The 22,370-nt window shown below is 52.1% G+C and overlaps 6 protein-coding genes across 6 annotated transcripts; 3 read left to right on the top strand and 3 right to left on the bottom strand.

The window, feature by feature from the left end:
- The first annotated feature begins 259 nt into the window (after window positions 1-259).
- BO72DRAFT_69241 (putative phosphoinositide-specific phospholipase C) lies at window positions 260-3,076 on the top strand. The gene is made up of 4 exons (XM_040950620.1): window positions 260-1,003; window positions 1,187-2,048; window positions 2,109-2,709; window positions 2,765-3,076. Exons 1-4 carry the CDS (start codon window positions 608-610, stop codon window positions 2,928-2,930), a joined length of 2,025 nt encoding a protein of 674 aa, XP_040802721.1. The 5' UTR covers window positions 260-607; the 3' UTR covers window positions 2,931-3,076.
- Window positions 3,077-3,616: 540 nt separating this feature from the next.
- BO72DRAFT_476582 (uncharacterized protein) lies at window positions 3,617-6,040 on the top strand (the record flags this gene model as incomplete). The annotated part of the gene is made up of 5 exons (XM_040947392.1): window positions 3,617-3,628; window positions 3,946-4,062; window positions 4,209-4,820; window positions 4,896-5,268; window positions 5,323-6,040. The coding sequence occupies 5 exons, from the start codon at window positions 3,617-3,619 to the stop codon at window positions 6,012-6,014; spliced, it is 1,806 nt and encodes a 601-aa protein (XP_040802720.1). The 3' UTR covers window positions 6,015-6,040.
- Window positions 6,041-6,047: 7 nt separating this feature from the next.
- BO72DRAFT_69020 (C6 transcription factor) lies at window positions 6,048-7,946 on the bottom strand. Its single transcript, XM_040950619.1, has 3 exons — window positions 7,313-7,946; window positions 6,851-7,223; window positions 6,048-6,761 (listed from the first exon to the last, which is right to left on the bottom strand). Exons 1-3 carry the CDS (start codon window positions 7,799-7,801, stop codon window positions 6,082-6,084), a joined length of 1,542 nt encoding a protein of 513 aa, XP_040802719.1. The 5' UTR covers window positions 7,802-7,946; the 3' UTR covers window positions 6,048-6,081.
- A 399-nt stretch (window positions 7,947-8,345) lies between these two features.
- BO72DRAFT_68948 (putative MFS sugar transporter) lies at window positions 8,346-10,821 on the top strand. Its single transcript, XM_040950618.1, has 9 exons — window positions 8,346-8,681; window positions 8,756-8,955; window positions 9,060-9,250; window positions 9,319-9,403; window positions 9,460-9,653; window positions 9,710-9,751; window positions 9,808-9,864; window positions 9,933-10,317; window positions 10,398-10,821. The coding sequence occupies exons 1-9, from the start codon at window positions 8,597-8,599 to the stop codon at window positions 10,743-10,745; spliced, it is 1,587 nt and encodes a 528-aa protein (XP_040802718.1). The 5' UTR covers window positions 8,346-8,596; the 3' UTR covers window positions 10,746-10,821.
- A 5,096-nt stretch (window positions 10,822-15,917) lies between these two features.
- Window positions 15,918-19,198, bottom strand: dapB (dipeptidyl aminopeptidase dapB). The gene is made up of 3 exons (XM_040944411.1): window positions 16,539-19,198; window positions 16,211-16,480; window positions 15,918-16,147 (listed from the first exon to the last, which is right to left on the bottom strand). The coding sequence occupies exons 1-3, from the start codon at window positions 18,904-18,906 to the stop codon at window positions 16,029-16,031; spliced, it is 2,757 nt and encodes a 918-aa protein (XP_040802717.1). The 5' UTR covers window positions 18,907-19,198; the 3' UTR covers window positions 15,918-16,028.
- Window positions 19,199-19,599: 401 nt separating this feature from the next.
- BO72DRAFT_485142 (HECT-type E3 ubiquitin transferase) lies at window positions 19,600-22,334 on the bottom strand. Its single transcript, XM_040947881.1, has 5 exons — window positions 21,186-22,334; window positions 20,957-20,993; window positions 20,738-20,844; window positions 20,311-20,565; window positions 19,600-20,174 (listed from the first exon to the last, which is right to left on the bottom strand). The coding sequence occupies exons 1-5, from the start codon at window positions 22,140-22,142 to the stop codon at window positions 19,887-19,889; spliced, it is 1,644 nt and encodes a 547-aa protein (XP_040802716.1). The 5' UTR covers window positions 22,143-22,334; the 3' UTR covers window positions 19,600-19,886.
- Window positions 22,335-22,370: the final 36 nt, after the last annotated feature.

Below are 22,370 nucleotides of genomic sequence, written 5' to 3'. Positions count from 1 at the left end.
ACAAGGCTGAAAGAAAGCGTCAGTGCTGAAAAATGCCCCGCACCCACCTCACTCGAAAGGTATTGCATTTGGACAGGCAGCCTTGCAGCACTCCGGATGCCTGATTGTCTGCTCTCTTTGCTGCTTCGGCTTGGAAGTCAAAGTAGACGTCATTAGCAACATCAGTCATACCGCATCCTCAGAAAAGTTGGGGTGAAAAAAATGCAAAGGAAGAGCTAGTAGTAGCCTTATCCTTATAAGGCCAGTCAACAAAGGTTAGTTTTGAAGGTTGAAACAATTCGTCTCCACTTCACGTGGAGAACCAAAACTCTCACGGACAACACCCAAAAAAAAACAAGAAGCCGGAACTTTCTTCCACCAGCCTTACTCCCAGCAATTCCTGCTACTTGGTTTCTCCTCAGTTGTATATTCCATTTCATTGATTCCGCTGTCCTGAGCCTCCCTCCGCGTTCTACACACGGCCGGCTATTTTTGGCTCATTCCGATCCGAGTGCTCTTGAACCCTCCCCCACCTTCAACCACGGCCCGCAAGCATCACAACCAGTCGGTGTGGACCAGGCTACAATCTAGGCTGGGACAACAAGGACAACACAACGGAAAGACAGGGATGGTCGGAATCACAGAACAGACCAGCAATGTCACTCTGGACTCATCGCAGCCCGTGGCCAAACCGGAGACCAAACCCACCTTCTCACCTCCGGTCCTCACATACCTGGACAAAATCTACAGCTCGTTGACTTCATTGTCCCAGCCAGACTTTGTCACGGAGATTCAACAGGAGACTCGCACGCGAGATGCAAGTGACAAGGAAGGCGCAAATCCCCTGGCATCCTTGCCAGCATTCTATGCTTACATGGCGAGTCCCGCGGCTTCTGCCTTGAAGCCGGTCGATCGGCCTGATCTCTCAGCTCCAATCACAGACTATTATATCTCCTCCAGTCATAATACGTACTTGACAGGCAATCAGCTTTATAGCGACTCGGATGCGAGTGCCTATACCAATGTACGTTGCCCCTTTGGACCGGTCATTCTTTTCGTTGCGTTCAAAAGCCAACTGTAAGAGGGTAACTCGCGTCAATACTGTATAAATGTATTCGCACGATGTTCCATCTTATGTCGAGCCATCATCGATACCAAGCGACTCTGCCTTGACGCGAAAGAAAAGCAGACAGCTGATGTGTCTTAGGTATTGCTTCGCGGAGGAAGATGTGTCGAGATTGACATCTGGGACGGGAAGGGCAGCTCCGAGAGCTCGCAGGACGAAGACACCAGTAGCAGCAGTAGCAGCAGCAGTAGTAGCGATGACTCGAGCTCTGATGAAAGCGCCGCTAGGCCCCAGTTGCCTCGCCGTCGCAAGTCGAAGATGGAGAGACTCAGAAAAGCGACCGAGAGCCACCCGCGTCTTCACGCGATTTCCGAAGAAGTCGGCAAGTTAGAGGGCTTCTTGGGCCATCATCGATCATCGTCGTCTGGAAGCAAGCCTCCAACGACGAAAATGCCGCCCGAAGAAACAGCTCAGGTTCCGGCACGTCCAGAGCCGCGCGTCCTCCACGGCCACACCCTCACCAAGGAGGCCAGTTTTCGAGATGTATGCTACGCCATCCGCGATAGCGCGTTTGTGACCAGCGACCTGCCGGTGATTGTGAGTCTTGAGGTGCATGCCTGTCATGAACAGCAGCACACCATGGTGGAGATTATGGAAGAGGCGTGGAAGGGGATGTTGATCGAAGTGACGCCTGAGATTGAAGCGACCAAGACGCCGCCGCCCCTGGAGGAGCTGAAGCGGAAAATTCTCATCAAGGTGAAATACGTTGCCCCAGACAGCGTGGACAAGCACGAGGACCCGGAAGAAGAGGAGAAGCAAGTATATCTGAAGCATGTTCAGACGCTCAAACAGCAAGGCACACCACTAGGCCCCGCGAGCACATCTCCTGAGACGCCTGAAGCCCCTGCTTCGGCTCCCCACAAACCGTCGAAGATCGTGCATGCTCTGAGCAAGCTGGCCGTTTTCACCAAAGGTTTCCACTTCAAGGACTTTAAGCAGCCAGGTATGTTAAGATTGATCCACTTGCTTTCCATGAATTGTTGCTCACTTTGAAACACCACAGAGGCCAAAGTGCCAAGTCACGTATTTTCTCTCTCGGAGAATGCAGTACGAGAGGCACATATCAAGGACCCTAATGCGCTATTCGAGCACAACCGCCACTTCTTCATGCGCGTATACCCCAAAGGGCTTCGTCTAGGGTCCTCCAATATGGACCCCGGTTTCTTCTGGCGGCGCGGCGCCCAGATGGTAGCATTGAATTGGCAGAATCTCGACAAGGGGATGATGCTCAATCACGGGATGTTCGCAGGCGAGCACGGCTGGGCGCTCAAGCCCCCCGGGTATCGAAGCTCTGACGCGGAATCGATCATCGTCCAACGACGACAACTCAACCTGTCCATTGAATTTATCGCCGGTCAAAACCTGCCACTGCCGCCAGGCCAGACAAGCGAAAAGAAGTTCCACCCCTATGTGTCTTGTATCCTTCATCTTGATACTCCAGATGATGACTCTGGCGACTCCGCAAGCGATGATGAATCAGACTCCGAAAAAGCCGGCTACAAGCGAACCACCAAAAGTGCAACGGGGTCGAATCCGAATTTCGAGGGCCAAAAGATCGAGTTCCCTCCCATACCCAACGTCGTTGAGGATCTTAGTTTTGTCAGGTATGTGCTCTCTGACGACCGTTCTTTCGGACGTTGTATGCTGATCATGGGATAGGTTCAAAATCAAGGATGACGAGTTTTTCCGTGATTCGCTTGCTGGGTGGGCGTGCATACGACTCAGCAGACTTCAGCATGGCTACCGTTTTGTTCATATATATGACCGCGCGGGAGTGGATACTGGTGGTGCTCTGCTGGTCCGAATCACGAAGACCATGACTTGATCCTATCAGTTTACAGTCATCTCGGGTCGAAGTTAAGAATGTGAATTGAGATTATACCCATGCTCACGCGTTGACAGCAGGTCGCACGCGAAGCGCTGCATGATATAGGTTGGAAGACACTGGTAATTCATCAACTTCTGCTTTCCATGAAGTAAGAATTGGCTTGAAGGGGAGGTAAATAGATCATGATCAGGTTGTCCCTTTGGAGTCTTTTCTCCTGCGTAGCTTGAGACCGTGCACTGCGACAATGGTGTTCCTTCTTTTAGGCTGTCTAATCACTATACAAGCTAGTTAATTCTCCAATGCAGTCAGGATAAAGGCAGACGTGAACATCGTATGAGCTCTAAGTAAGTGTAGTGTGTCGTTGCAACCGCATCTCAATTATGACGTGGTCCCAGCCGACCGATCGGCTTGCGAACTGGGGCGAACTTGGAAAAGCTGGGGTAAATCTCGAAATGGAAACTCGAAGCGCCGCCCGCGGCCGGCAGTCGGGGGGTTTGTTTTCTACCCCGCGCTTAGGCCTACTGGATTCATTGATTACCTCTCCTCCCCATCCAACGGTCCCTTCCCTGTTCCTATTCTGCACCCGAATCGGTGGAAATCTACACAGCTCCTGCCCAGCGATTTATCCAGATTCTCAGCACCTCAAAAGGGTGTACCCTCCTGACAACCAACCAACCGTCTCCATGGCAGATGCAGCAGCAGCAGCAGCAGCAGCAGCAGCAACCAAAGCGACACCCACGCCGCCTAAATTTACCAGATGCAGGACCGGGTGTTTGCGATGTCGCACGCGACGGCGCAAGTGTGAGTTTGTGTCCCACTTCTTCCTATCTTTTCTTTCTAGGCACCTACCTACTACCACCATCCTTATGGAAGCTCAATTGGAAACAACTTAATGCAATCATTTCTGAACTTCTTGACGTTTGCAGTGACTCCCTGCTAACATTTTGTCTCTCTCCGGGAAACACAAACAGGCGATGAAGGCAAACCCCGCTGCCAGAACTGCGTGGACAAGAATTTCGTTTGCAGCTATGGGATGCAAGTCACTTTTCTCTCGAAGAATACGTACACGGTGCCTGCGAAAGAACTCCGGACTCCGAGGTCGACGAAGAGACGGTTTCAGACTTTGCGGGTGCGTTTTGATTTTGGTTTCTTGGGCGTTTTATGGTTGAGGGGCTTTCTTTCATCCCGGTTCTTGTTGAATGGGATGTGGTTTTGGTTTCTGTTGGGAATCTCCAATAAAGACTCGTGTGTGTTTACTAATACTCATGTTTCTAGTTCATTGAAGAGGATCCTCTGGCCTTGAATGGGGTAGATGGCAATACTGTTGGTGAGGAGGAAGAGGAATTGGAGTTGGATTCTTCTTCTTCCTTTGGTACCCGGTCGGTGGGTTCTCGTCATGAGCGAGCTAAGGAAAAGCAAGAGGGAGGGGACGTCCAGTCCGGCTTGGGTGGAGAAGATGCAAGTCCTCTACGGGTAGAGGGTCCAGCAGATCGCGTCGGTGATGACCGTCAACGTCATGAAGATGGGCCCTTGATTGAAGACGAGGTATTGCTCGGGAGCGGCCACGGCTTCTTTAGTGACAGGGATACGTCGGCTGTTCAGGGGCTTCTTGCGCTGGGCTCGAGTATAAACGCCACTGATCAGCTTGCGCTGGTTCATGATATCTCCTACCTCGAGACACCGGAGCCGATCGCGGGCTCTTCACCCATCATGACGGCCACTTCAGCCAACCAAGCAGACACTGGCACTCTGGCACGACGGCGCGAGGACTCTGTCGCTGTTGGAATGTCGCAGATGATTGAGCTGGGTTCATCGCCTTCAATCATGGATGATGAGGAGCGGAAGTTGGAACTTTTGCGTCATTATCGGTATTTTGTCGCTCCCTGGGTAAATATACCTATTTGCTGCTATCGGTCGGTGAAGGCAGAGGCAATTCCGTGGCTAACTCCTGAGATGTCACAGCTAGATATCTGCGACCTGAAACATCCTTTTGGGATCATAGTCACTCAAATGGCGACACGCTCTAAGCAGATCTTGTCGACGTTGCTGACGCTATCGGAAGCATCTATCCTTCACCAGAATCACCAACAGCCTAATGCACTCAGTCGTGGAAGACCTTTACTCAGACCTATACACCTTGGGTCTGGGCTTGCTTCTGAACTCACGGAGACGGCACTTTTATCAATTCTACAGAGGTTGCATTTCTTAGTGTCCGACCTTTCTCACGGCTGGAGCACTTTGCAGAATGACAACCTCTGCTTGCTAGAGCCTCTGCTTGAACATTCTTTGCTCTTGAACATCGAATCATCTATCTATTGGATGTTTCTCAGACTAGGTTTGTCCGATGTGCTAAGTTCCCTCAAAGGATGATTTTGCTAATACTAGATAGACTTGAGTGTAGCGCTCGCGAATGACACGGCCCTTCGGATCCCAATTCCCTCCGGCCCTGTGCCAAACCTGGAACTACTGTCGCGTACCCATGATATTCATGAAAGAGTCTCGCTTTATGCACGTGTCCTTCTTTGGCTCTTTGGGAAAGCATTGATGGTATGCCATGAACAACACAACCCACGCAACTTTCCTGGTTGCCATCAGATCCTGGACAGTTGGCTCCAAGCGTTCGATGAACTCGACCGGTGGTATGCTTCACGGCCACAAGAGTTTCGCCCATTGGTTGAGCTAGAGGGCGATGACAATATCTCAAATACAGGAAGCGGGTTTCCTCTAGTAGTCTTTGCTAATGGAGTGGGTGCATACTGCAATCAGCTCTATCACACCGCTGCGCTCTTGCTTCTGCAATGCAAGCCACGCACCGCGCTCCTCAACCCACAGGCTCGATATCTCTCTCCTCTCTGGCATTCTCAGCGAATTTGCGGCATTGCACTAAACAATGACTGCCGTGACTGCTGGGATCCTTGTCTGGTCGCCTCCTTCCTCGTTTCTGCGCGGACTATGACACACGAATCCCAGCAGAATGCAATTCTGCAGGGCTTTGAGCGAATCTACTCAATCACTGGGTGGCATATAGGCCAGTATCTGAGCGATCTTCAGCAGGACTGGTCGTTTCTGGATGGCGTCTGACGTGCTTCGCCTGTAGTGTGATGTACCTGGCAAGATATCATAGACATGGTGCTCCATCATGCAAACGTTATCGGCAGCCCCAAGCAGATTCCAAATCGCGGATCCGCCAACATGTTCCCCAGCCAGTTTCAGCCTCGATACCTCGGATCAGATTGATGATCTCTTTGTGTTCCGATCTGTGACTGAAGAGCTGACCTGCAATCCACAATGGCTGGATTGAATTGTTCAGACATCCTTGATGTGGATTGGCCAGCGAGATACCACAGATTCGGCGTGCATGCCATAGCGGAAAGAGGGCCGGTGATCGCGGCAGCCGTACACCCTTCGGCAGCACTTTCAACAGCAATATACATGCAGTGTGATAAAGTTGATTTGATGATATTGCAGCCCAGTGGACAAACAAGATATGAGGGAAAGGCTTGCGGCTGACAGTTTGAACTGGAAGCAACTCGTCTGGCCGCTCCGACAGCCAGCACTGGAGGCCGTTCCAGAGCAGAAGCCAACGGGTCTGGAACTCTTCGGTAGTACAGCCATTGTCTTCGCCCAACTCGACGAATTTTGTGCGATCCGAAACAAGTTGTGTCGCCTTCATACACAGATAGACTGCGTAATTCGCGTGCATGTCCGGGGATTTGACACTCTGGAAAAGTCGATATGCATCCTCGTCTTGACAGCCTGGAGGCGACCACTTGCAAGGATGTAGGAGTGTAGTTTGCGTGCCATCAGAAATGAGTGCACCGCAGAGGTCTGACACAAGTCATTAGAAAGTTTTCTTTCGGCGGAGTATGGCTGCTCTACCACGGAGAGCTCCAGTCGCAATAGATAGAGAGACTCACCCATCCTCGCATAACACCAGAAAACCGCCTGTAAAACTCCCTGGCTGAAGCCGTGGATACCAAACGCACTGAATAACGCGGCGCATCCCTCCAGGTGACGGCGCCAATCTTGTGCCCGAGCCGACATCATCTCCAAGCAGCAAAGAAGCACGCAAGCTGCGACAACCTTCGTGTCGCGCACCTGGAGAAGTGGACTCAACCGCCGAATCGCCTCCTGGTACAGTTCAAGACTATCATACCAATTCCGAACGCCATTCTTACGTTCGATCTGCCTTGCTGAGAGAGCAAGTATGGCATAAGAAAGAGCCGGGAATTCTTGGGCAAGAGCAGGGATCTGATAACGGAAGGTGCATTGTGAGTCGAACATGTCCAGCTACAGATTTGATCAATACGTTATCAGCATGGCCAGCTCTGAGCTAAGCTAGTGCGCGTGATCAAAGGGCAAAAAGAAGATCGACATACCCATGGCGCCACTTCAGTAACATAATTCTTGAGGTACTGTATATGCCTTCCCTCAGACAATGGAGCATGCCATGAATCCCTACTGTCCTTGGGTAGGGGTTGGGACAATTGTTCCAGGTGGTCCCCACTTCCGGCCGCGTCTGGGCTAGATGCCCGGGTCGGAACCGCCGAATTGGCCAGGGAAAAAAGGAAACATCGCAGTTCTTCCTGGGACGCCAGAAAGTCCGGGTCTTGTGAGAAGCCATCTTGCGTCCAGCTGCCAGCCGCCGGCGATTGGAATGAGCCGCAATCACCACCCGAATTGGAAGAACTGTGCAGATTGGCGCCGTCAAGGTTGCATGGACGATCGGTGAGATTGTGGGCTATCAAGGGGCCGAGACCGATCTCTATCTCTGGCGGCTGAGATTGCTTATGCTGAGCATCATCGAGACGCTGCCGCTTTGGGGTGGGCTCAACGGCTTGGTCGACCGGCATGGGTCGCTTGTCCATCCTTTCCTTGGTTTCCTTGGTTCGGAGCCGATTTTCCAATCTAGATCATGCTAGACAAGCGATAAGGGATGTAACAGGAGACGAGAAGGCTGCTGCTGCTGCTGCTGCTGCTTCTGCTGAGCTGGAGACAGACTGCGACGCAACCTGGGAGGGGTTCGTTCTCTTCCAAGTTCCTTGGTAGACAACCGATCTCGAAAGGGCCACCTCGGCTCTAGTGCGATCGACAGCGCGGGGTATGGAAGTGGAAACCTGCTGTTTGTGGCTTTCGCTTTCCCCAGATTTTCAGACATTCACCAATTGTTTCCGTTCTTCTCATCAGAACTGGGCTTTCGCAAGGTAACATGGACAGGAATGTCAGCCAAAGCGCAGATCCCCCATGGGCAGTTGTGGGATGAGTTTAGTCCTATTGCGGGGTTGAAGCAGCACTCCGGGGTAACATTCGGTTGCCGTAGCCTCCCCTTGCCCGATCGGGACATCCCGTGACCGACTCTTCTGTCTCGGCTCGAATCATCATGGATGATCGATGTTACTTCCGTCTTCTCGGCATCTCTCGTCCGACTTACCAGCCATCGATGACGAGATTAATTGCTCTCCATAGAGCGGGATGTATCGGTCTCTTGCTAGGTTAATCGCCTAACATGCTGGTCCAAATGGCTGGTAGCAAAACGCCACTGGGTGTTCCCTTCCATGGCGGCTAGTACATATATACCTTGCATTCAGCCACTCACCTCACACGCGATCAGACGCGATGTCTTGTGAACATTTACATATAATTGCAAGCAATACAGGAGCAAAATGGTGCAGATCAATATGTTTGGGACAGGCTTCACCCTGCAAGCCGCCATCTGGGCAGCCTGTGGAATGGCCTTCATCCTCTTCGGTAAGTCAAGAGACTCGTCAGTTTCAACAGCAGCAGCTTAGCCGGACTTCTAACTCACCTATCTTCTCCTCCAGGTTACGATCAGGGTGTCTTCTCCGGGATCGTGGAGAATGATGACTTCCTCGACACCATGAATCATCCCAATGACAGCCTCACAGGCATCATTGTCTCCATTTACAACCTGGGCTGCTTTGCCGGCTGTCTCGTCAACTTCATGCTGGCAGAACGGCTGGGAAGACGCAGAGCAATGTGGTTTGCTATGGTCTGGGTCATAGTAAGTAGGCTCTCGTTCGGGTCTCAGAGTGTCTCCTTCATCCATGGGGCGGGAATCGCTCATGAGCTGATGAAGATGATGATGGTCGATTAACCTCCCGACAGATTGGAGCTACTCTGCAATGCTCCGCCTTCTCAGTACCGCATCTGATGATCGGTCGCTTTGTCACGGGCATTGGCACTGGGATCGAGACATCCACAGTGCCCATGTACCAGGCAGAACTATGTGAGGCCAACAAGCGCGGACGGCTTGTCTGCAGCGAACCCCTCTTAGTGGGTGTGGGAATTGTCATCAGGTAAGTCAAGTCGCTTTGACCGGGGGCCATTGCAGGCTATCCTTTCTTCATGCTAAGGCTACATGCAGTTACTTCTTCGACTATGGTATGGGATTCGTCGGCGGTCAAGTCGCTTGGAGACTTCCTATTGCATGCCAGATGCTCTTTGCGTTTGTGAGTGATCCTGTTCTCATTCAGGGACCGAGACGCAAGACTGACACTCGGATAAGGTGGTGGTAATCCTCGTGTTCGGGTTGCCCGAGTCTCCGAGATACTGCTACAAGGAAGGTCGTCGCGACGAAGCACTGCAAATCCTCAGTGATGTTTACGGTCGTCCGAAAGATGACCCGAAGATCCTTGCTGAGCAGGCGGAGATTCTGGAAGCCCTTGCTGTGGAGACGCAGCATGGGGAGTTCCAGTGGAGGTATGTTCTCGTAGACACAATTCGGGGCGGGGGCGGCACCCTGCTAACCCTTACAGAAACATCCTCAAGCATGACAAGGTCTCAACAGGCCATCGAGTGTAAGTCTGATCTCCTTCAAAATTACCGATGTGTCATCTAATCCGCCGGTCACAAGTCTTCTTGCCTACGGGATGCAATTCATGAACCAAGTCGGCGGCATCAATCTCGTCGTGTATGATCTAATCCACACATCCCCAGGTCTCGAGTTCGCAGATTTCCCAGGCTAACAAAAGTCCTCAGCTATTTCATCCCCACCGTGCTGAACAGCAACGTCGGCCTCAGCAAGAACCTCTCCATGATCCTGGGAGGCTGTGTCCAGATCATGTTCGTGGTGGGCAGTATATTCCCGACCTTCTTCGTCGACCGGGTCGGTCGCCGAGCGCCCATGATTTGGGGCTCATTCGGCCTGGGGATTTGCATGATGATGGTGTCCGTCCTGCTCAGCTTCAAAGGCCACGCCAACGAGCACGCGACCTCGTCCGCGGCGGTGGCTTTCTTCTTCCTCTACATGCTCATCTTCGGTGCCTCCGTCAACTGCATCCCATGGTGCTATGTCCCGGAGATCTTGCCTCTGCATGCGCGCGCGAAGGGCACGGCTATCGGGATCTCGTCCAACTGGATTTGGGTAAGTCACATTTTTCTCCAAATTAGCAACCCACGGTGCGGGCCCCCGAAATCCATACTGATGGTGGTGCTGGATGAAAGAACTTCTTCGTCGTCATGATTACGCCGATCATCATCAATCGCCTGCAGTGGAAAGCCTACCTCATCTTCATGTGTACGAACTTGGCCTTTGTCCCGCTGATCTACTTCTGCTATCCCGAGACAGCCAACTTTACCCTTGAAGAAATAGATTACTTGTTCACCAATCCGGACAAGAGCGCGGTGCAAGCGTCCAAGGAGCTTGTGAAGGAGAGGAAGAGACACCGGACCGCGCCATCGCACGTCGTCGTCTCCCAGGTGAGCCAGGTTGTCCAGCCCGGCAAAGAAAAGGGCCATGAGAGCATCACGTCGAGGGTCTCCGATGAGCATATCGAAGATGCACGCGGCTAGAAGGAGATGCACAACGGGGGTAACTCTCTTTCTGTGATGTGTTGAAGGTGACAGGGGCTACGCCAGTGCTGCTTTGCTGACCATGCGCTTGCGGCCGGGGTTATACCTAATCACTATCACTAGTAGCGACTGCAGGCATGGTAACATTGGGGCTACAAAGGAATTGTTCGGGGTGGCGCATCAGCGATGATAGTGCGGTGATCAACCCCTGCCAATAGACGATAAGCTAGGTATACAGCCTTCCAGATGGCGTTTTCTCCCGAGATACACCGAGAAAGTAGGGTACTATAACCGCACATCTGGCCATTGGGCGCAAGCCACATGCCGAAGATTATCCAGTCAGGTTCCTTGTGTAGGGGTCAAACAAGTTGTGCCTCGCGGTGCGACATGCCCAGAAAGCGCAATGACTCGGAGAGCAAGCTGCTGGTAGGCTCTACTGTGATCTGTATCCCACCTCTTGACCAATCCCTACATGATCATGCCTGAAGTGTCAGATGCCAAACAAAGAAGTGACAACTGCAGTGTAAATGCGCATGGCAGCCGTTCCCCACAGGAAGGGGACGGATGAGGTGAGCTGTTCTCTGATCTGGGACAACACAAGTAGACGGCTCTTGATGATGTAAATTGGCATGCATATTGAGAACGTCAAGCGCTTGCAGGCATATGCAAGATACACTGTCCATCAATCATAAAGTGCCGCCAACGAAAGAAAAAAGAAAAGAAAAGAAAACTCCCCACCAAACCCCCTTCCGGGGCTCAACCGTGATTCACAGAGTGAAGAATGACCAGAGCTGCGGGCACTTGGGGAGATTCTGCATCGAGTACGGAAGGTTAAATGCAGTGTCTTTCATGGTTAAACTTGCGGTGTGGCGCCCCTCCAAGGTGTGGAATGCCAGCCTCGGATTGGCTGCAGTTGTCGCTGCTTCCGCACTACTGTGTTTGAATCGTGAAGAGGTGATCGAGATGTGCTGGTTGATGGAAGATTGAGAAATCACAGCAAACTTAGTCCATTTTCCCTCCGTTTGCGCGGGGGAGAGAGAGGGGGAGGGGTCAACGGGGGGGTGTAGATGATGAAACTTTGCGTGCGCGATCAAATACGAGGGAACTCAAAAAGAGGAGCGATAGACCTCGAGCAAGAAAGATTAGGAGGGGTAAGATTGATTGAGGCAAGAGTGGACAATCCTTCTGGGAAGGGGAGCAAAAGCAACCCGTTCTCAGTCTCTGACTGGAGAGTTGGGAAAAAACCGAGAGGGGTGTGCGGAGAGAAAGAGAACAACATAAAACAAAAAGTGACAGGTCAGATTTGACCAATATCAGAAGTGCCGCTTTTGGGGTTGAGGGGACTGGAATTGGGGTTTGCCGACTTAGTGTGACAGGCAACTCTGCACTAGTTGCGGGAGTCGACCAATTCAATCAAGCAACTGGACTGCTTGAAAGACTCAATCTCCAGCGCCCTTTGTGAACTGTCTAGCTGCCTGTGCCGTTCGCGTAAGGGTGAGAAAAAAAAAACAGGATTAAGGCACAACAAACATCCTCGATCGACGATCTCCTGTCATCCGATGGGGCAAGCGAATAAGTTCAACGGCCCCACAGTTTATGTATCCGATTGCAATCGAAGGTGCTGCGCCAGATAAGTGGTACTAGTAACACCGGAGCTGCGTAGCACCGGTCACGCAGCTTTTTGAGACCAATGGCTGAGATTTAAGAGAGAGAGACCGATCAGAACCTGCTGTGGAGTGCGAGAATGCGAGATTCCCCGGCTGCGATAAGGTTCACTTTCACTTGTCAACGCTCCACCAGCGAAGCATCGTCGGCGGGATGCAAGACATGGATGGCATAAGATCGGTCTTCTCGGGCTCCTTCACTCCATACCAATATCTCTCGGTCGCAATTGGAAACAGGATCGGACTGGGTAGCCAAGAAGGCAAAACAAGAAAGAAGAAATAGAAGAACAAAAATGGTTAATAAATAAAGGGAGATAGGAGAAAGCCCGAGTGGGGACATCAAACAAAGAAAATGATAGACGAGCGTTGAGACCGCCAACAACAACAAAGGAGGGCGGGCCTTTGGAGATGCACCCCTATGCGCTCTTACTGCCATGATAGTGTATAGAACTGAGCAATATCCAGGTTTCCCTCTCGTCCCAAGAAACTGGTTGTCTAATGTAGCTGATCCGTTTCGATCATTGGCCCATCTACCCGCGATCCCGTCGATTAATTCTGGTTTGCAGTAACAAATCGCAGGGGCTGAATGACGACAAAGACAATGAGCAAGCAAACAGCAATAATAGCTGACTCTGGTAACATCACTTGTCGAATGCGCTATCCAGGCACAGAGGAGAGATAGCTCAATGTGAAGCACCGAACTTCATCCTACTCGGCATTCCTTGGGTTAGGCGCAGTTAGCGAAGCCAGGCCCTCCATTGTGGGACCAGGTGTCGCAAACCCCATGTCTTGCCTGACAAACCCGGTAAATCTGACCTAGCTTGATGAGGTTTTCAGCCACGACGCTTTCTGCCGCTCACCGTTCAGCAGCGCATCGAGAGTATCAATCAGATTTGGGCAGTGTGAGTGTGGCCGTTGCGGAGGAGCGATTGTTCATTAGACGTTTCAGGAAGGACTTTGAGCACGTCAGTTACGGTTGGTGATACTCGGACATCCATTGGAGTACAGTACAAAACTGCTGCCCAGCTGTGCCATCAATTCATCGCAATCGGCGCCAAGTCTCTCAACTCGCTAGCTCCGAACATCGAATTAGATGAAGTGTGACCTATACACTGTCAGTCATAGGCGGTCAAGCATCTGAAGCTCATTCTGGATTGCAAACACCCAGTATCGCTGGGTTCTGATAGCTATGTATAGATTTGTTGAGCGGGATATCAATGTATTTGCACCAGTCACGCACCAGTCACAAGTGCAAGTCGCAAGTCCGAGTGGAGAATACCGAATACCGAGTTTCCACTATCTGGATGAATTAACGGTTCCCATTTCGCGTTTCACAGGTGGCGCTTTTCTTTTTCCTCTCCCTGGAGATTTTTCGATTTGGCTTTTTTGTTTTCAACTTTTGATTGCCCAGCGCTTCTCATAATCACTAGTCACATCAGGGATAGCTGAACATGTATCTATCACGCATCGCAAGTTCCCAGCTGAAATCGCTTTGAAATGATTTTCTCATTGGCCGGGTCGAGCAATGCAAGACATGAACGGGAAGATCCGAGTAACTTGGATAATCAATGCGGCCGACATGACATGTTTGTTGCCCACCAGGGTCCATGTAGATTGGTACCTTGGATGCATAATTTTTAATTTTAGTCGTGTCTCCAATCGACAGGTCCGGGCTAGAGTGATGATCTCCCGATGGATACACAGAGTGTCTCCTGGTCTAACGGATGTTTGAGAAAGCCAATAAGCCCATCCCATAACGAGGTATATAAAGAGCAGCAGGGCACCTACCATCGGGCTGTATACTCATCAGTCAAACCACATACTTATCCAAGCAAAGCACGCACACTTTCTTACCCAATTGTTCAGTGAAAGCTCACCTTCAGTATCTTCCATCTAAGCCCTCAAACCTGAGACCATATTTTTTCCAGTCACCATCTTCTCATCGTCACGCGCCTGTCGCAAACTCGACCTATCAACACATCAATCACAATGACTGTGAGTTTTTCCGAGAAAAGCCTTATGATTATGATTCGTGCATCATGATCTCTGACACCAATTCCCCTCAAAACAGATGCCAGGAGCGCGTTGCCCGACCTGCGCCAAGCAGGGCAAAGAAGTCTGGGTCATCCCTGGCAAGAACTGCCACATCTGCGGAACTCCCGTCGGCTGATTTGAACAAAGTGTGAGGCGTCCTCCTGAGAACTGTGAAAATTAAACTTCCTGCTAATGAGGACGAAGATCAGTGAACAATTTCTGACACTCAGATCTCAATACCATTTCTTGGCGGGAATTTTCGTTTTGTTCTACCTTCCGGGGATAACAGAAGAGAGAGAAGAAGAGAGGCCACCCGCTTCCGAGGAGGGGGGGGGGGGGGAGGGAAATATCACGACGTGCTTGATCTCCGGGAACTCTCATGTCTTGTCTCTTCTGGTTTTCAACTTTCTGAATTGGAAAATGGGAATTGATGGGCCCGTGACACCGGTTGGGGGCGGGTGGATGAGGCGCGCGCTATCAGCTGAGGGGAGACTGAGCGCTCCTCAGCAAAGAGAAGGTGTTTCTCGGGCATCCATCCCTCGACAGCAGTCGGCGGCGATGGGGAAGGGTATTTCTTTTTCTCGGTGTACGATAGTGAAGGATCGAAAAGCATATAACGCAAGCGCCTTGAGGGAGACCAGTGGCAAGTTCGAAGAAGATAGAATGTGTGTGCGTGTGAGTGAGAATGCTCAGTAAAGGAGTTGTACGGTTGATACCGTGGGATTTTCTATACCTCCTGAGGTTGGGGACTAGTTCAGTAAGGGAAGGCGCCTGACAGGGAGGTCTGCAGCCTGAGGCAGTCCTTTCCAACTCACTACTTCCAAGTTTCTCATTTCTCCTTCTACGAAGTTCATGCAACTACCCTGACTCATCGTCGCCCTTCCTCCAGATCTCAGTCTCGTCAGCGTGGGCCCCATCTGCTCACTTCGGGCCATTCACGATAGACTGGATGTTATATCCGGGTGGATAGATCTCGAAACACACGAAGTACCCATACTTAGTAGAAGATCTCACCCGAATGACCTCCAGTTTCCCCTCAAAGATGCTAAGATCGCACCCGGCAATGATAAGCGACGTATGCAGCGCGGCACGCAGGTGGTGTGGCCCTTGCATGGGGCGTTCTCCTCCAATCCTAGCAGTCGAAGGCAACACTCTATCGAAACTATCGTGACCTCCGGCGGGATCTTGGATCTCAGAGGGGATGGATCCTCACCTGTCATGCTTGGCATGCCGATACTGGTCAACTTGTCTCCTCCGATCCCGTCTCTCGTCCCACTCCGGCCTCGGTGGGCACCGGACCGGACTGACTGCCGTGGCGGTAATCCCGCTAGAGCGCAGACGGCCCGGAACCGAAAGTGGGCTTTTTCTTTCTCTAGGGAATTTTCCTCCTCGGGTGATTGCTAGAGTGAGCATGGCGGAAGGATCGTGACCACACAAGAGGGGGTGTCTCGCCGGCGGACGAAAGAAGCTTGGAGGGAACCCATTTATTCCGGTACGTATATACAAAGAAAGAAAACGAGATTTGATAAAATTCTCATCATATGAACCAAAGAACGCCAGTCCGACAGAGAGCCTCGTAATCTAGCTAATGTGCCAAGATGGGCAACGAGCGCTTGACCCTACTCCACATCGACTCATCAGGAACTGGGTGATCGATGCGATGCCACTCGTCATTGAATGCATTGATGAGCCAGCTCGAGAGACCTAATTGACGAATTATTATCTCCTCCCGGAGGTACGCAGACGCAAGGAAGGAAGTTGACTTACGCTCGTAGACCATGGTGTGCGCATTGTGGAACGCAATGTTGTGATCCGAATCCGGGTACACATGCAGATCGTAATTCTCAACACTAGCCAAGTCCAGCTTATCAACCAACACAAGAGTATTCTGAAGATGAACGTTGTCGTCTGAGGAGCCGTGCATGACCAGGAATCGCACGGTTTCCTGGAGCGCAGACATGTCGGAAATAGAGGCATTGTCGAATCCCGTGGGATTGTGTTCGGGAGTGTGCATGTAGCGTTCAGTGTAGATAGAATCTATTTGATACATTGTCAATGTGAGGGTCAACCTTGTCTTTGGGGCTCGGACACGTACCGTAGAATCTCCAATCGGTCACAGGTGCAACAGCCATTCCGTATTGGAATGTTTGTCCTGCGTCTTGCTCGAGGGTCTTCAAGGTCATGAATCCGCCATAGCTCCAACCCCAGATTGCCATTCGGGTCGCATCAACATAAGTCTTCTGGGCCCACATCTTGGCAGTGGCAATTTGATCGTGAGCCTCATAGTAGCCTAAGTTGCCGCGGACGATGCATCGTGCTTTGCGGCCGATGTAGCCCGTGCCTCGGCCGTCAACAGTGACGACTATGTAACCCAGACTGGAGGCGATGTATGCCTGGAAATCGACGGTAAATTTACGATCGACTGTTTGTGAGCCGGGCCCGCCGTAGAGATAGAAGAGAACGGGGTATTTCTTGGCCGGGTTAAAGTGAGGGGGGCGACGTTCGACGACCTGGAGCGTGAAGCCGTCAATGGTGACATTTTGGTAGATCTCCGTCGGGATGGCGTATGTCTCGACCATACGAGCCAGGCCGGCGTTGTCCTCGATGGTTTCTTCGAGGATGATCTCGTCTGTCTCGGTATTGACAATTGCCTGCCATGGGATGGAGGGGCCCTTGTAACTGAGCAGTGCGTATCCGGTACCCTGGGAGAAGGAAACGTCGTAGTAGCCTGGTTTGGAGGTATCTGTAAGAGCCTTGAGGTTGGATCCATCAAAGTTCACTTGATACAGGTGGCGCTGGGTGGGAGCTTCTTTTGTTGCAATGAAATAGACGACGCCTCGGTGGGGATCAACGGCGGCAGGAGCTTCGACCACTTCCCATTCACCTGTGGTGAGCATGACTGGCTCGGAGTTATCGAGGGGCGCGAAGTATGCGAGATGGTCGTAGCCGTTGTGAATCACAGTGTCGAGGTAGCCATCGTGTGGCCGGCCATTGCTTGGATCAGCGGGAATGAACCTGGTATACTGGGATGGCTCCACCCAGCCGCCGTCGATGCTTGCAACGTCTTCAGTTCGAACAAGCTTACCACTGCGGGATTTGGTGTCTACTAGGAAGACTTTGAGAACGTCACTCTCTCTGTTTGTGGTGCGCACAATGACCTTGTCTGCACCTGCCCAGACCACCTCAATGATAATGCGATCCTCATCACTAAAGTCGCCGGGGATTTCAACTGTGAATACTTGTTGTTTCTCGACGTCGTAAAATTGCAAGTTGACAACAGGGTTGGGGGCGCCGGGCTTGGGATACTTGATCTCTCTCACTTCCGGATAATTTTCGAGTCCCGGGAGCGGCTCTTTTCCAGAGGGTCTCGAGAGGTGATACTGGACTGGGAATTCAGGCACGGAGGATTCGTTGGTGCGAAGGAAAGCGAGGTACTCGCCGCCGCTAGACCACCACGTTACACTGTTGCCGGAGATGACCTCCTCTTCGTAAACCCAATCAGGCACACCGTAGAAAAGGTCCGCACCGCCATCCTTCGTGATCTGGACCACCTTATCTGACGACAACTTCCGCAGATATAGGTTGTTCCCCCTAGCGAAGACGACAGCATCAGAAGCAGGCGACCAGACCGCGAGCTGGACCCGTCCATCGGGTTCGCTGGGATCCAGCGCCTGCGCCGTTTGGGTGTCGACGTCGAAGATCCAGTAGTTGCCCGTGTACGAATGTCTCCAATTCTTCTCACGGTCCGACAAGAGCAGGACCTTCTTGAGATCGGGGCTGGGCCATGTCATGGCCGGGAAAATATCGCGCTCATCCACATGCACCGTGGGCTTTTCCATCAGCACCCGACTTTCCTGGCTCTGGGCATCCTTCTTGCGGCTGCGGATATCTTCCACGCGCAGGTAGGCTTTGCCCTCGCCTTCTCCTCGCTCCACCAGCAAGCCGTCTTCACCGTCGGGCCCCGCGATCCATGAGATGGCGTGCGACATGGGCTGCCATTGACCTCTGAGCACCTGCTCCAGCGTGACAGGCTTTCCGGAACTCGTGCTGTCCGAAAAGGGGCTGGAATCATGCGACTGCAGCGCTTCGGAGACAGCGAGGTCGCCGGACCGCTTCTGCGCCACGAACAGCGCCAACCCCCAGAGCCAACCTGCCACACACAGTATGACCAGTGCCCAGATTATACGCGAGGTCCGGCGTCCGGTCGATGCAGCCGATTTCTTTTGCGACGAGGGTAGGAATGGCTCATCGGGCTGCGGTTCGCCTTCCTCGACGTCTCGATATCTCGCATCTTCGGCTGAGCTGGACTTTAAGGGATTGTTCAGGTGGGTGGTTGTGAATTTGGATTCGTCGGGGAACGGGGTGTCGACGGAGAGGTCCGAATCGGAGGATGACTGAGAGGCGGTCCTCGAGCGGCTCATGGGCAGGAACTCCGTGTTACCATCATCGGCGTATGTCCCCATGGTGGGAGGGCGCGAGATTCAAGGGTGAATCAGTAGGCGTGGGAAAGACACATGCGTTGGTGCGAGGCACGTAGGACAGGACAGATGGCTAGGGTAGCTAGGAGGCTGATAAGATCGGAGGATCGCTATCGGCGAAGGTGGATCGGCATTCGTTGCGATCGGGGGATGGACGACAGATCTCAGCTGGCCTTAAGTCTCTGGGCCAGTGGAGGGTTTGAAGAAGTCAGGAAAGACAGAACCTATGACATTGGAAAAAAGAAGTTCGGAGAGAGTGTGTGTGAGTGTGAGGGAGATTCGAAACAGGGGGGATGGCAAGCCGATCGTTCCAGCGGATAGCCTTGGACGGCCCGAGGCATCAATTGCGCTATTCACTATTCACACGATCAGCCGCTAGTTATTGATAGCCTATTTGGGTCAATCATCGACTATGTATAAGTTAGCAGTCTGACAATAGGATTAATATGGTGGCGTGTGCTCCTCTTCTATTATACATGATATTGACTTTATTAAAGCAAATATAACAGATTACCCTGCGGATTGTTATATGTTATTTCTAGAAGCCGTGCCCTTTTGAAATATAAAATTTGACATTATTCGACCAGATTTTCTCCACAACACAAAGTAGATTTTCTTATACTACTGCTCCACTACAGCTTTGTCACTAAGTAAAGTATCCTTCGACCGGTAGCTTGTGCATCTTTAAGACTTAATTCTATTATGGCCTGCGAATAGCCTTCCAAGTGAAAGCCTGCTCAAGGTCTCCTCAACCAGTCAAGACATCAGCCAGGACGCCCAGAGTACACGAGGTTTCCTGGGTCCTATTGTATCCATACCAGTCACCAAACACCAATATCGTATCTAAATGCAACCAGCAAATATGAGAACGGGATCGTAACATCCCCTAACTAACCTCAGCAGCCATCCACAATATACAAAATCCACACCTTCCTCCCTTCCAACAAGGACATAAACCCTCAACATCACTGCAACCGATGCAAAATCCCTACCCTCCACTCCCTAAACACCCTCGCCGACACGGGCAGCATCGCATTCCTCCGGTGCAGCACCTCCTCGAAAGTCTGATACGTCTCCTCCGGCAGCCGCACCTCCTCCAACGCCAGCGTGGTCGACGGCTTGCCGACCTCCGGGTGCAGCGTCTGCTCCACATTGTGGAGAGGCTGGAAGAAGACCTTCATCGCTCGTTGGGCGGCGATGCTGTGGTGGGCGCTCGAGTTGGAATACCGCATGTCGGGGTTGAAGACCCAGATCTGGTTTATTTGCCGGAGGAGTTTAGCATATGGTCGAGCGAACAAGGGTGACTTCCTGTGGGAGACTGGGAGACTGGGAGACTGGGAGACTGGGAGACTGGGAGACTGGGAGACTGGGAGACTGGGAGAAACGTACCAACAATCCACTGCTATGTCCGCAGTGCACGACGAAGCGACGAGCGCTTTCTCGTTCGACTAGCTCCAGGAGTTGGGCGGCGATGATGACCTCGATGGAGTAGGATTCCCACTCCATTTGCTCGGTACCAGTATCAGTTTTCGTCTTTGTTGCGGAGATAGCGGTCTTGAAGAGTCTCCAGCCTTGGGCTGTAGGATCGACCTGGCCGAGTAATGTATTACAATTGCAGCAGCGGATATCATCGGAGTCCGGGTCCTAAAGAGGTTTTTATTCGAGCTATCAGCAGGAGATAATGATAAGATGGCAAGTAGAGAGGAAAGGAAGAGGCATAGCAAGGTAGTGCTTCGCAATACGCCAGCATGAAGTCAAGTTGCATGTTCTATGAGTCTAATCTAATTCCATATATCACACCGCACCAACAATGTACCTCGCCATGATCACGTCGACTCCCATTGAACTCGGGACCAAAAGACAACGAAGGAACTTTATGCGAGGGCGCCAGCCTTGATCCCACAACGAAGCCTTCCGAGGAAGCTACCAATGCCTAGGCAAAGCCGATGCCACAATGATGCTGCGAAATCCATCTCCTATCTCGAGGGAAAGAAGAGGATGACTACACCACCATGTAAGAAAACCAGCCACGCACAGCCATTAGTTGTCCCCCCTTCCTGCTTCTCTTGCACCTTGAATATAATAAGGGATCAAGGCCCATGATTAATGTCGGGCAATTGTATCGGAGACCATACCACGGAGGAAAACAGGCCAGAAAGGTCTCCTTCTTGTTGCCCTGATTCAGGGAGACACCAAGCCTTGCAAAAGCTTTTCATCTCGGGAAAAAAAACAAAAAGACCACAGAAAAAGGAACAGGTCCTTACCTTCATCACCCCCCAACAATCCTTCACCGCCACCAGAAAAGCCGCGACATCCACCAGGATCGTGCCCACAGTAGCCACGACCTGATTCGCAGCTCCATACCCTTTGACCGTTGCATTCGGATCTTCCGATCGACCTCCCCCACCTGCTTTCGCACCCTGCTGCTGCTGCTGCTGCTGCTGCTGCCGTTGTTGCTGCTCCCCGGCATCAAGCCCGCCCTCACCCTCACCATCTCCATGCTCATGACCACCCTCAGGATCCGGCTTATGACAATGCCAAAAATCCATCATCTCCGCCCAATTCCCACTGGGCAGGTCCTTCCACACCCACCCCTCCGCCGATCGCGCAGGTTGATCCAGAACCACGCTCTCACACCGACGACACCTGACCCGCGTCCCCGGCCGCATATCCGGCGCCCTCCACGGCACAAACCCGCCCCCCAGCTCCTCATCCCCGCCCCTCCCCGCCAACAATCCAGTCCCATTTGTCTGATCACCGGTACCCTCCCCAACAACCTGCATCCGAAACGACGCCTCCCGCCTCCTCCCCTCAGAAGAAGTACGCTGCCACTGCGGGGCGCGAAGCACATATCGTGCGGCCTCCGTGACGCGCGCGGGGAGTTTCATCGTTTCCGTTTCGGGTTCCGCGTCCATCGCTGCTCTTGTTTCGGGAGAAGCATCATCGCCACGGTTCTCCGGCAGTTGTGGCGAGACCGCCGGTGGGACTGACACCGACACCGCGCGCCGGGACTCGGAGAGTGTGATTTGCATATCTCCTCCCTTTGTTTCCTTCGCTGATTTAGGACAGGTGTCTTGCGATTGGGCATGGGCGTCGCTGTCCTCAGCAGGAACAGAGACATAGAGGGTGATGTGACGGATGTGCGGGAGGAGTTCGGCATGGAGGTAGATCAGAGGGTTCTTCTGGTCCTCGTCCTCGGCTGTCCCTGGTGTTGGTTGCATCTTTTCTCTTGTGCCGAAAGAAGGGGGGGGTGTGGTTCCCCGGTTTTGCTGTATTGAGATCTCTTATAGTTAGTATGCTTTTGTGTTAGTAGAGCGATTGATAGTGGTGGTGACGTTATGATTTAATGCTGTCTGTGCACAAGTTTTTTTTAGAGGGTTGATAAGTGAAGTTGGTGGTGATTGGGAGCCCAGCTGTTGACGCGCTGCGCTTTAGGTGGTGCTGCCGTG

This window comes from Aspergillus fijiensis (genome assembly GCF_003184825.1).
Source record: "Aspergillus fijiensis CBS 313.89 unplaced genomic scaffold BO72scaffold_16, whole genome shotgun sequence".
Taxonomy (NCBI): domain Eukaryota; kingdom Fungi; phylum Ascomycota; class Eurotiomycetes; order Eurotiales; family Aspergillaceae; genus Aspergillus; species Aspergillus fijiensis.
Note: the sequence above shows the minus strand (reverse complement) of the source record. Positions and strands in the feature narration are given on the sequence as shown.

Coding starts and splice junctions, on each gene's coding strand:
- BO72DRAFT_69241 (XM_040950620.1), top strand. CDS start 608: ATGGTCGGAATCACAGAACAGACCAGCAATGTCACTCTGGACTCATCG. Junction 1,004..1,186: donor ATGCGAGTGCCTATACCAAT/GTACGTTGCCCC, acceptor GATGTGTCTTAG/GTATTGCTTCGCGGAGGAAG. Junction 2,710..2,764: donor GAGGATCTTAGTTTTGTCAG/GTATGTGCTCTC, acceptor ATCATGGGATAG/GTTCAAAATCAAGGATGACG.
- BO72DRAFT_68948 (XM_040950618.1), top strand. CDS start 8,597: ATGGTGCAGATCAATATGTTTGGGACAGGCTTCACCCTGCAAGCCGCC. Junction 9,404..9,459: donor GCCAGATGCTCTTTGCGTTT/GTGAGTGATCCT, acceptor CACTCGGATAAG/GTGGTGGTAATCCTCGTGTT. Junction 9,865..9,932: donor GGCGGCATCAATCTCGTCGT/GTATGATCTAAT, acceptor AAAAGTCCTCAG/CTATTTCATCCCCACCGTGC.
- BO72DRAFT_485142 (XM_040947881.1), bottom strand. CDS start 22,142: ATGCAACCAACACCAGGGACAGCCGAGGACGAGGACCAGAAGAACCCT. Junction 20,994..21,185: donor ATTGTTGGGGGGTGATGAAG/GTAAGGACCTGT, acceptor ATTATATTCAAG/GTGCAAGAGAAGCAGGAAGG. Junction 20,175..20,310: donor GACATAGCAGTGGATTGTTG/GTACGTTTCTCC, acceptor CAAATAAACCAG/ATCTGGGTCTTCAACCCCGA.
- dapB (XM_040944411.1), bottom strand. CDS start 18,906: ATGGGGACATACGCCGATGATGGTAACACGGAGTTCCTGCCCATGAGC. Junction 16,481..16,538: donor GACCGATTGGAGATTCTACG/GTACGTGTCCGA, acceptor TGTATCAAATAG/ATTCTATCTACACTGAACGC. Junction 16,148..16,210: donor GCACACCATGGTCTACGAGC/GTAAGTCAACTT, acceptor TTCGTCAATTAG/GTCTCTCGAGCTGGCTCATC.
- BO72DRAFT_69020 (XM_040950619.1), bottom strand. CDS start 7,801: ATGGACAAGCGACCCATGCCGGTCGACCAAGCCGTTGAGCCCACCCCA. Junction 7,224..7,312: donor TTACTGAAGTGGCGCCATGG/GTATGTCGATCT, acceptor TCAAATCTGTAG/CTGGACATGTTCGACTCACA. Junction 6,762..6,850: donor CTGGTGTTATGCGAGGATGG/GTGAGTCTCTCT, acceptor GACTTGTGTCAG/ACCTCTGCGGTGCACTCATT.